The following is a 12,885-nucleotide window of genomic DNA, read 5'->3' as shown; positions in this document are numbered from 1 at the left end:
TAGGCTCCTTGCAACTGATCTTTTCGCAATTACTGACTTGCCAAGCCTTTTTCCATACTATATGTGGAATTCATTAAAGTGTAAGTTTGGGCTTAACCCATCTAATCCTAAACCTGTTCGCACTCCCATTCTAAGTACTATACTAACTAGCCTGTAGGGGAAAGGGGTCTATACGTATCTATTCTAAGAGTGGTGTGGTCACACGATTTGGCTCCTTGCATCGGTTATAGGGAAGAGGAGAGTGCAGCAATAATGCATTGAAAGCCTGGGTGGTGACATCACCCATAGACTTATTATCTCTTCTGAAGCCAGTGCTGTGAACCTATCGTGACCTTATCAGAGCGCACTTAAAATAGGTAAGTATAGACATCTTTTCTTTTATAGGCTAGTTAGTATAGGACTTAGAATGGGGGCTGGGAACAGGTTTAAGACAAGATAGGAGTAGTCTGAATTTCCACTTTAAAGTGGAGTTCCACCCAAAAGTAGAACTTGCGGTCATTTGTCTCCTCTCCCCCTCCAGTGCCACCTTTTTTGGTGGGGGGGGGAGGGGGGGCGACGACACACATGGTACCTGATTTTGATGGGTATGCGGTTCCCACTTCCAGGAGTCCGTGCCGCAGCCCATGACATCACCATGGGACTACTGTCTCCCCCTTCTTCCTCCCCCCTGTCGCAGGCCCAGTAGGAGAGAGGAGCGGGGCCTCGCGCAGTAGGGTTCCCATCTTGAAGCCGTAAGGCTACACTGCCAGATTCCTTTACCCGCAATGGTGGCAGCAGCACCCGACAGCTGATGGAAACATCAGCTGCGGTTGCGATATTGCTGAACTCCAGGATAGGTAAGTGTCCTATTATTAAAAGCCAGCAGCTGCAGTATGTGTAGCTTCTGGTTTTTAAATGTATCTTATTTTTTTTTTGGGGCGGACATCCGCTTTAAGTACTGTATTCATTAGAAATCTGTCTTGCACTAATGTGATATTTTCATGTACTTGTTGAAAGTCTACATGAATCGTAGGACTGAAGAATTTGGTCTGCAACAAAATTGACTTCCAACATACAACCCCAATTTCAAAATGGTTGGGACGCTGTGTAAAATCTACACAGAACAGAATGCAATGATTTTCAAATCTCAAAAACCCATATTTTATTCATAATGGAAAATAAATCAAATGTTTAAACTACAATAATGTTGGGACAGGGCCATGTTTACCACGGTGTAGCATCCCCTCTTCTTTTAACAAAACTCTGTAAACTGAGGAGACCGGCTGCTGACGTTTTGGGAGAGGAATGTTGTCCCATTCATTCCTGGTATAGGATTCTAACTGCTGAACAGTTCTGGGTCATCTTTGTTGTATTTTCCATTTCAAGATGCTCCAAATTTTCAGTTGGTGAAAGGATCGGACTGCATGCAGGTGGGCCAGTTAAGTGCCCGTACTCTTCTACTACAAAGCCATGGTGTTGTCAGATGCAGTATGTGGTTTAGCATTCAACTGCTGAAATATACAAGGCCTTCCCTGAAAAGGAGGTGGTCTGGGTGGAAGCATGTGGTTCTTCAAAACCTGGATATACAGTGCCTTGCAAAAGTATTCAACCCCCCCCCCCCCCCCGGCATTTTTCGTGTTTTGTTGCCTCACAACCTGGAATTAACATGGATTGTGTTAGGGTTGGCATCATTTAATTTACAGAACATGCCCACCACGTTGAAGATGTGTGTTTTTTTTTTTATTTTTTTTATTGTGAAGCAAACAACAAAATAGGACAAAATAACAAAGTCACTGTGCATTCACCCCTCTAAAGTCAATACTTTGTAGAGCCACCTTTTGCGGCTATCACAGCTCCAAGTCGCTTTGGATAGGTCTTTATGAGCTTGCCACTGGGATTTTTGCCTATTCCTCCTTGCAAAACTGCTCCCGCTTGTAGTGATATAGATGTATAGTGTCCAGTAGTCCGGTTAGATAATTAATATCTTAGATGTTAGTATGATGTTTATAAATTTGTTTCACACCAGGCTCTCCAGAGAACGCAATTTTAATTAACTGACTTCCAATACAGAATAAAGTCCAAATTCCACAGATGATACACAAGTCCAACAGAGTACATAATTCAAAGTCTCGTCTTAGAGAATATATATATTCTCTTCACTTCTAGATCTGTGCCTTCATGTCCGTATAGAGAATATACCGGGGACATATTCTCTATCTGACAATCAGAACTCCCATGATTATATTTCCTTTTTCACTGAATAGCTGAGCAATTTGATTGGTCATCTTTGATCTGAAAGACAGGAAATACATCCTGTCTTTTAGAGTGGCAGGTAAATTACTCCAGCCGGAGTCACTAATTTAGTATGCATTCTTGCATACTAATAAGCCCCCTCTAATAAGTAATTAGATTTCATGTGATCTGAGTAATGGTTTGATATGTAAACCAGACTTCCTATCTCTCTATCCATCTATCTATACATCCGTGCATACCAATAACCTCCCAATAAGTAATTGGATTACCTGTGGCCTAAGTAATGGTTTGATGTGTAAAATAGATTTATGCTGTCTCTTAATCGACAAGCATCTTTTGAAGTGTAACATGTAATTACAGGTTACTGAAATCTGGCCTGTATATGTTGGACTTATATAATATCTATCTATACATATAACCACCTATACTACAACATATTTAAAACACAATTTTAAATACCTACACATCTATATTAATATTACAACTCCGCTCCTTCAATTTGGATGGTTTGTGCTTGTGAACGGCAATCTTTAAGATTTTCTATTGGATTGAGGTCTGGGCTTGGGCTAGGCCATTCCAACACATTTACATTAAACCACTCAAGTGTTGCTTTAGCAGTGTGTTTGGGGTCTTTGTCCTGTTGGAAGGTGAACCTCCATCCTAGCCTCAAATCACACAGATTGTGCCAGACATAGCGTTTTCTTTGATGGCCAAAAAGTTAAATAGGAGGGGGAATGGAGCATTTTTAAGATTAGTTATGTATAGTCTGGAAATCCACATTGGACTTATCTCCGCTTTAAGTTTGGGTAGCTTCCTTTCAGTTTGCCAACCGTTGCAAAGTATGGAATCTTTCTCTAATGAACAACTCAGTGGTCTGTAATCGGTGAACACAAAAACCTGTTTTTTGCCCCCAAAGAAAATTATTTCTCATTGGGCACCACCCTTTTGTACAGCATAGAGCAGGTAAAACTAGACCAAGTCTGGCATGTCAAAGATACCTCTTCCCTTACTAGAACAGCCATATGTCACTGGTTTCTGCAAATGTCAGCATCCAGTGGGTGTGGTTTAGAGATAGATTTGAGGACTTCGCTCTTGAATTTTGATAAATGTGCTAGTAGTCCATTTTGAAATCTCACTCGCATCTCTTTTAAAAATAAACATATGTGCTCACTTGCTCTGAGCACAGCGCGGTGACTGTCAGTCACCACACTGCTCTGCCTTCAGCAGCCCGCTATAATTGAACAGTAAGGAGGGAAAGACTGGAAAACAAACTCAGTTAGGTAGTAATTGATGGTGATTGCTACACTTTTTTTTATTTTATTTTTTAAATTTGCTTTATTATCTTCTGCAGGCTTTGTGTACACATGTGCCACAGACCGTCCGTACGATCATTAATTGGACCATGGACTACCTCAGGGACTATGTTGTCCAGTGGATACGTGATCAGGGCGGCTGGGTGAGTTATTTTTCACTTGCAAAGACATGATTAAATATGTTGCCATTGTTCAAGAAGACCTGTAAAGAATTCTATTCAGCAGTAGGAGCCAGTCACACTTGTCTGCTGGGAACCTTTGTCAAATGGGTTGTTGGACTTTAATGATCAGCTCCAGACTGGGCAAATGTTTTTTTTTTTTTTTATTGTGGTTGTCTCCCCACCTCTTCAGCAATATGCAGCATATAATGCTTTATTCTAGAGGGATCTAACAAGGAAGAATACTTGTCTTAATCAACAATCTCACAACGTAAGAACGATCAAGCGGCTGAACTGCTGATATGATTGTTCTTACAGTGAAGGGAATTGCCGGCCTAAGAGCCTGATACCGGGTTAATGCCTGTAGGTGCAGGCATCATCCCAGTATTCCCACTGAAACGGGAGGCCGTCCATGTATGCCCTCCCTGTGGGAATTGGTTAAGATCGTGAGGGGGGTTGAATCGAAATCAAGTTTGTTTGTTTTTTTTTGTTTTTTTTTATTAGTTTTTTTTTTATTATTCATGCAGCTCTAGTCCCGGCCATAAATCATTGGCTGGGAATCGCTGATCGGCATGTGCAGGGGCCAGTGACAGCACAGCCTGGGGCCATGCTTGCCCCTTACCCAAAAATACAGAATCGCTTTTTATATACGCGATTCTCCACAGCCGGCCGGCACTGCAGCAGCAAAACTACAGTGCGCGGTCGGCAAATGTCACTTCAATACCAGGTACTTGTACACCTTCCTGCCCAAGCCAATTTTCAGCTTTCAGCGCTGTCTCAATTTGAATGACAATTGCGTTGTCATGCTACACTGTACCCAAACACATTTTTTACCATTTTGTTCGCACAAATAGAGCTTTCTTTTGGTGGTATTTGATCACCTCTGCAATTTTTTTTTTTTTTTTTTTTGTTTCTGTTAAAACTATTATGTAAATACGTTTTCTTCAATGATGGGCACTGATATGGCTGCACTGGCGGGTGGCACGGATGACACTGATGGATGGCATTGCCTGGGCATCACTTGTCTGATCTGTCCCATAATGTTGCCAGTCAGTGCCTATTTGTGGGCACCGATTGGCATCTATTGTGCATAATTTTGCATATGCGGATGGCCATGGGGTTGTGGGCTTCCGTGGTGGGGGCTTCCCTGGTGGTCCAGTGTGGGCATCGGAAAAGCCGATCAATGGCTCTTGATTGGTGTAGCAGTGTTTTTAGACTGACACACCGGATCACTGCGATGCGCGCCCCCACAGACGCATGACAGCTGTTATCCCGCTGGACGTCCTATGACGTTCAGTCAAGATAACTGAACCGTCGCCCAGCTGTCATTTTGCTATAGGCCGGGCATGAAGTGGTTAAAAAGTATGGGGTAAAAAAAAAATCCTCCATACTTACCTCGGTGGATGCAGCAGCGGTTCTGACAGTTCCCAGAGCAGAGAGCTGTAGATTGCCATTCACAGCTCTTCGCCTACCTCGCTCACTGAAGCGCTAAGCTGTGGAGGGGCTTTAGCGGTCAGCTCAGACTCTTGGCAGCTTGCTGACAGGCTCTGGGGGGGGGGGGGGGCGATCCAGGCACCTGGCGGCTTCAGACTCCCATTGTTGGAATGACACTGTGCCTGAACTGCTATCCGTGACATCAGCAGAGAGCGGACTTCAGTTCGCTCTCTGCTGAAAATGGCCAACAGAAGTGCAAAATGTTTTGCACTCATGTGATCCATATGAGAAGTCCATATGGACGGCATTGATGTTTTCTGAAATTTTCTAGTGGTCCTTTCTTAGAAAGGAAACGCCCACCTTTATCCCCTTTAACTGACCAGATAGGACAGAGGCTTCACAGCAATTTACTATCAAGAACATTTTGAGTGGGCACTCTGTTGTCTTTCTCAGTATGTGTATGCAGGGATTAAGCATCTCTATAACCACCTGTGTTGCAATTAAATCTAGCCGTTCACTGAGCCATCCAGTTGCCTGAGCATTGTCTGCCAGAGACCAGGTCTCCAAATGTGGTGGGGAGAGATGGTGACTGCACAGGGGGCATCTTTTGGGATCTATTGAGTTGAGCTCTTGGCCTAAACCTCCCTGTTCTTGTTGGTTATGGTTGATGAGCCATTCAGTCTGTTATACAACATGGAAAGTAAATACCCTTCTGCCGTGACGAGGTTGAAAATTACCTTGCCAACTGTGGATGAATTTTTGTCAACCTGCTACAAGGGCACACATAGGGTGCTGTGTACTGTATTGCAATGTGTTTGAAAAGTCATATGTTAATTATAATTTTTTATTTATTTTTTGCAGGAGGGGCTTCTGTCTTACTTTGGCACACCGACTTGGCAAACTGTCGGAATCTTCTTGGCTGGCGTGCTCACTGCCACTGTAGCTGTCTGGAGATACTCTTAAGACTTCCATTGCAGTTCTGAGCACAGCTCCCTGAAGCTGTTCCTTTTTTTGGAAGCACGTCTGCATTCTGATTTACTCCAGCACTGACATCAAAGCAACAGAACAAGTGCTTCCACAGGGAAATCTCATCACCTCAGCGTTACATGGCTAAACCTCTTTGGCCAGTCTGTCTTTGGGGATCACTTGTTTTATTTTTCTTAAATTTTTTATTATAAGTCGTGCCTTTTTAATATATACAGTAAGATGGTTTTTAAGAGGCTTTTTTGATTTAATACTTGAATAAGTACCCTTGGATTTTTTTTGTCCGTACGTTTTTTTGTTTTTTATGTGAACTTATTAGAATGAAGTGAAAGATACTCCATCATGCACATGGCTCTTGTGGATGAGTATTTTTTTTTTCTTGAGTGAAATATGTCACAATTGCAAAGTTTGCACCTAGAGAGGGAAAAAAGTTCCGTTATTTAAAGGGGAAATGGTTACACATTCTCCACTCTGTAAAAGCAGCATGTAAAGTGTGGATGTTTATCAGCTGTTGAAGTCTCTGGAAGTAGCCTTTTACCTTTTTTTCGACTGCTGGGATTGGAAACTCATTGGTAGCGGTTTCTTTAACCTAAAAGATGACATACTGTCACCACCAAAGGTGAACCTGGCCAGCATGTATAAAAAAATTATTATAGTGTCTTTTTTTTTTTAAGGAAAAACAAAGTTTTGCATGTATGCGTTTGAAACCATGTATGTTGTGTTTTTTTTTTTTTTTTCTTGAAACACGATGGTTACTATAAAAATAAAATGAAAAATGACTCTTGATGACCCTAAATATGTATAGCCTAAATCCAGACAGTTTATGTTGGTCACCCTTTGTTTTTTCCAAACAGTTAATTGATGAAGTCACGTTGTTTAATTATGTTGTGTCTAAATTTCACCTTGAATGTCAGATGATCAGGGATCAGAGACTATTTGCAAATTGACTGTCATTACCTTACCAACTGCCCAATCTTTTAATGTCTCCCCACATTAAGTGTTAAAGCACCTTTGTCAATAATAAGACTGTAGACTACCAGTGGGCTTTACGTAGCCTTTGTTGGAAGACAGTGTATGGGGCTATGTGACTGAAAGCTAGGGTCGGGTTTAAGTAGACCTCTGACAATCAAGTTGAAGCAAAAGGTTTGGATTTAGTAAAGTCGGTTCTTTTCCAGTGCAGCAGAGCTTGATTTACTTTAAAGGGTTCAGTTCCATCCAATAATTGTAAAAGTTGCACATTACTGCATGTTTCTAAATAAAACGCCTTTAATAAAATGTATTTAAAAGATGAGTGCACTGCAAGTGCAGGTATTCCTGTTCTGAGTATTTTAATTCTAGTATATATTTGCCTAAACTGAAAGGTGGATGGAGCCCTGAAGGACCCAGTGTACTATCATTTAAATAGTTTTAAAATGTTTAACTCATTTTGTTATTTTGCACCGTTTAAACAACGTCATTCTTTATGTAGATGCAAACAAAAATCTGCCTGAACTCAACTGATTAGGAAAATATGTAGCTGTTGCAAATAAAACCGTCCTGGGTTTAAATGTAATCATTCTTAAGTTGGCTCAGGGCTACAAAGATGATAAAATTATGTGAGCTTCCTTATGCATCAGTTTGAAAAGCCAGCTCCTGTTGGAATAGCTGTATTCTTTTTATTAAAAGGGTTTATTTTATGCAAGCGTAGAGGATTAGGTTGTGCATTTATAGGGGTACCCAGTAAGAATGTATGAGAAACTGGTCAATGTTTGTAGAAATTGAAGAATGATGCTTCTTTGATGAACTTGTATGGAACTGATGTAGAATTTTATCTTCAAATAAGATACTGGACCTAATCTATCAAACATCTGTATTTAGTAAAAAATAGCTGATTCTTAAAGTGCAAGTTCACCTTTTTTTTTTTTTCCCCCTATACAATTTCAAATCCCTCTTGAATACCAGCACTCCTTATTTTCAAATACCACTACTTTCCATTTCATATGTAACTTTGGGGTCCCACTCTGCAGAATCTGCTGGCCCTTCGATCCCCCTTCACCCTATAATTTGCTGGAAGGACTGGCTGCTACAAGTGTGGGCTGTCTGCATGAATATGCACAATCATTTACCTTTTGTTACAGATGAATAGTCCTGGATGCAAACCACCTGTGTTCAGAGCTGCTGATCTGTGTCTCGCTCCTTCAACTATTACATGTGAGCAGCCTGTCGTTTATTTGTACATGCTTTCAATATGCAGCTGAATGTAAACACATGGCCAGAACAGCAGCTGCGAAATTGGCTGTTCTTGGCCATGAAAATGAGCCCTTAAAGTTGTTCAGTCTTCAGCCTGACTGTCAAGTTTACAGCCACTGTAATTCTCAACAGTAAAGGTATGGTGTTATGTGAGGACCAATTGTTGAGCTGAGGTTCATTCATGCCCACTTTTGTTCCCATTCAAGTGTGTCCTGAGCAGCATGCAGAAAGCCCCATCATAGAGAGCTGCATACTGCTAGGAGAGGCATTGTTTTTAAGAGCAATTTATAAAGCTTCCGATGCTTACATGCCCCCCGTTTACTTACCTGAGCCATCGAAAGTCTCGGGGCCTCAATGCGCTGGCTTCTCTGCCGGGCTTCTCGGCTAATTCATTGGATGATGGCAGCGCAGCCATTGGCTCCCGCTGCTGTCAATCAAACCAATGACACAGTGCGCTGGGGCCAAATGATACTGTCGGCGTCTACGGGAGCGTGCCTGCAAGCTAACCCCCTTGGGAGAGTGCTTCCCAGAACGGGGGTTAGCTCTTGCGGGGAAGAGCCTGAGACAAACATCGAGTAACCCCCAGAAGATGTGGATCGGGCCACTCTGTGCAAAACGAACTGCACAGTGGAGGTAAGTATAACATGTTTGTTATTTAAAAAAAACAAAAAAACGGGAACCTTTACTAAACCTTTAATGTATCGGTCAATGCTTATGCCTGTATGACCTCCCAGCATATGCCCCTTTTTAGAATAGCACAGGCTGTTTAGGAACAAGGAATGCAAGGAATTAGTCTTGGTAGAGAAAAAGCACATTACATAGTGGTGTCAAGCAATTTGATGGCCACTTCTTCAGGCCCAATCCTGTGTATAGTGAAAGAAGCCTGAACATATCAACATGAGGTATGCAGATGGGGGACTTCATAAGTTTAAAATGGGGGATGTCTTGATAGAGTGGTAGCATTGTTTTGCAAACCCAAAAATTTAAGAAATTACCTTTGCATGCAATTCTATAGAACACATTTTTGCTGGCTAGGATTGCCTGTTGCAAGGAGGAGAAATCGAGCAGATCTACCTCCAGGATCAATGAATCTATTGCAGGATGACTCATTTTTACAATTTAAAATGTTGCCCATAGTTTTGCTTTAACTGCACCCAACCAAATTCACTCTGATTTTGGGGTTATACCAGTACATGATTAATTCTGACTGGATAATATTTGGGTTAAAGTCAGGAATACTTACCCCTGGGCCAATGCCTGCGAGGTCCCTAGCATGTGCCCTGGCTTCATCCCAGTGCTAGTCTTTTCGCTCGTCTATCTGCTGCCCCCACCGCCATCCTCGGTGAGGGAATCGGGAAGTGAAGCGTTCCGGCTTCACTGCTTGATTCCGTACGGCGCATGCGCGAGTCATGCAGCACGGTCCTCACTGGTCCCCGCTGTGTTCTGGGAACCGAGTGTTTGCCAGAACACAATGGGCGGGAAGTGATGAACTGCCCGCAGAATCCCTGCAGAGAGGACTCCCAGAAGTGGGTGCAAATACCTGTCTTAGACAGGTTTCTGCACCCCCTCCCCCCTGAAAGGTGTCACATGTGACATCGGAGGGGGGGAGGGTTCCGATGAGCACAAGTTCCACTTTGGGGTGGAGCTCCACTTTGATGAATGTTTTGTTAGATTAGACAACACTTTTTGCCCATAGATGGGTAGCTATACTTTCACAATTGGCACTATTAATGAATCGTCAGATCACCTCTCCACTATGATATGGAGATGTTGGGGGGAGTGACGCATAAGTGTACCAAATGGCTGTGCCTCCATAGGCACAGGGGCCAGATGAGTTATTGATGGTTAGTCAGATATTTTTTGTGCATAGAACAAAGATTTATGCAATGTACCAAATGATTGTCAAGTTGAAGGGTTTGAACAGTAAGCTGCAACTAGCACACCAAATGTTGAAATATTCCAAAGTGCAGCATGTCGACCTTTGCCAAATTAATTTTTTTATAAAATTTGTTTGCCAATATTTTGTGCAGTGAAGGTTTGCAGTATTGTGCCAAAAGATTAATAGCACAAGATGGCCAAGATAATGATTTCTGTGCTTAATAATTTTATGTACTGCAAAATATTTATGTTTAAAGGCAATGCACGACTTTCAGATTCCTCTACAACTGCCAATCATAATTATTTGGGCCTAGTGAGTGGGTATCGTCCTGCTAGGACAGGATGTGTTACTGGCATGATCGTCGGGTGAAAATAACATACTTTAAAGAGGGATGGTAGGAAATGCAAGTCATTTACTGAGTGTAAATTCTGTTATTGCAGGGACCTGTCCTCTGATTCCCACGCCTTCTTTAAAAATAATATTCTGCTATGGGATGCTGTAATACATAATGGACATTAAAGCTGGACACAAACCACTCTGCTGAATTTCACAGGCTCTTCTATACTGAAATAGCTTTCTGTGATATCACTGCACACCCTGAGCTTCTTGGTGTGTACATTAGAAAAGCTGCAGCAAGTAAAAATGGCACCAGCCTTATTTCTGGTCTGGAAAATATCCAACCCCATCTAGTACCATACTTACCGGCCCACTGCTTGCATCAGAGCTAGGGGCTTTTGAAAGAAGAAATGAGGCAGGCTGATGTGTTTTCAGGAAGCTATGTATAATACCTAGCTGCCCTCTTCCACAGCCATAATTTTCCTGAATGGCAAAGGGAACCAGTTATGTCAATGGATCCTAAATAAGATAAAGAATATTTTGTATAAAGTTTTGTATGGCATCTTTAATGTAAGATGGCTGTAGTGCCTCCAATGTTGGGTCTAACCAGGAAACCCACATTTTTGTTAATTTGGCCTACGCATGCTTTTGCATCCTAAATTTGAACTTGGAAAGAGCTTTGTCAACTATTTTCATAAATATATTGGTAGTTGGAGGATAAGGACTTTTCCAGTAAATCGGCACAGGTTTCAGCATATAAAAACAGCCGTCGGCACACAGTACTATTGGTAGAACTGTGCACAAAACTATGAAGAAAACGTAAAAGGAATATCAAGAGTCTTGAACCGCAAAGCCCTGTTTCTGTTGTAAAATGGAATTTACATTTGTCCACTAAATCTGTGTCCGTGGATAAAGATTAGAATATATGAAATTGGTCAGCCACATCACTGTGGAAATGTGAGCAAAGTACGTGATTTAAGAGGTCCATTTGTTAAGCAGGGAGCCATATATACATTTGAACTGGTTTCTTGTAGGTTCTACCTGCAGATTGAGCATTGTAATAGTAATGAGGCTGGCCTATGTGTGACATTTTAGTATCTTATTAAGATTTCATTCCTTTACAATTGCTGTGTTGGCTATATGTTGACAAAAAGGGGTTCAAATCCCTTGTGAATTTTTTTTTTTTTTTTAAATGTCACTTGTAACTCAGATCATAGTTTTGTTCAAGTTAGTTATGTTGTTCTGCATCTAAATCCACAAAAGAGCATATTAAATACATTGCATCTTACCATCTAACTGGTCCCCAAATGTGGTGGCCTTCAGTGGGCCTAAGCCCCCCCCCCCCCCCCCCCCCCCGGTGACTGTCAATGACACAGTTTCTGTCCCAGGTTGACAGTGCTCATTCACTGTATTGTATCTACAGAGAAACAAATACCCCCCCCCCCCCTCTTTCCTCCATAACAATTGAAAGGGGTTTCTGTAGGCCTCAGAGATCACTTGCAGAAGACTGCAGCAAATGAGATTTCTGACTATTGTTTTTGCAGTTCTCAATCGGCCATGCCAAACTTTTTTTAATGGTAAATTACACAGACCAAATAATTACACAGGTCCAAATAAATGTAATTCTGTAATTGAGGTTGACAATAAACCTTTACATAAGATGTACCACTGGCCACATAGTTTTCTAGACTAACACAATTTTAGGCCTTAAATGTGCCTTTTTCCCCCAAATATCTCTGTAAAGTTTAAAATTAATGATTTCACGGGTAGGCTAATAACTATGCTAAACCAAAAACTTTTCCTAGTCACTACCTTAGGCCCAAAAAGTTCATCATAAGCACCTCTGTGAATCCTAATCTTTGCTAGAAAAATGAGTAATAAAACATGAATTACTTACAGGATTTCTACACTAAAAACCAAATAATGAGCTACCATTTTCAAAGTACTTTTAATGAGGTCAGTAAAATTAGTCTGGGGATGCTTGCAAAGTGACGCCAGCATTTGAGTTGGGCTCCTTTCACACATGTGGACCTGTCGTTTCATCAGTTAAGTCACGTATTTTTTCAATGAAATTTTACATCCGTTTGTCATCTGGTTTTACATCCTCCAGCTAGAGTCCCGGAGCCGTTTTTTCATACAAAAACATACTGTTTGCCTGTTTACATCAGTTTTATTTTTTTTGTCAAATCCGTTTTTGTAATGGAAGAAAAATAGGGCATTGATCTGTTCTAAAAAATGGATGATCATTTACATCTGTTTTTTCATAGAGATGCATTGCTGTGTTTTTTTTCAACCATCAATGGACATTCCGCATTTATGA

The 12,885-nt window shown here is 41.4% G+C and overlaps 1 protein-coding gene across 1 annotated transcript in view; it reads left to right on the top strand.

The window, feature by feature from the left end:
• Window positions 1–7,412, top strand: part of BAX (BCL2 associated X, apoptosis regulator) — a 56,871-nt gene extending 49,459 nt beyond the window's left edge. Inside the window, exons 5-6 of the mRNA XM_040327546.1 lie at window positions 3,584–3,688; window positions 5,999–7,412. Of these exons, the coding sequence (XP_040183480.1) occupies window positions 3,584–3,688; window positions 5,999–6,100 (207 nt within the window). The 3' untranslated portion in view covers window positions 6,101–7,412. The remainder of the gene's footprint in view (window positions 1–3,583; window positions 3,689–5,998) is intronic.
• Window positions 7,413–12,885: the final 5,473 nt, after the last annotated feature.

Source organism: Rana temporaria, chromosome 10 (assembly GCF_905171775.1).
Source record: "Rana temporaria chromosome 10, aRanTem1.1, whole genome shotgun sequence".
In the NCBI taxonomy this organism is placed as follows: domain Eukaryota; kingdom Metazoa; phylum Chordata; class Amphibia; order Anura; family Ranidae; genus Rana; species Rana temporaria.
Note: the sequence above shows the minus strand (reverse complement) of the source record. Positions and strands in the feature narration are given on the sequence as shown.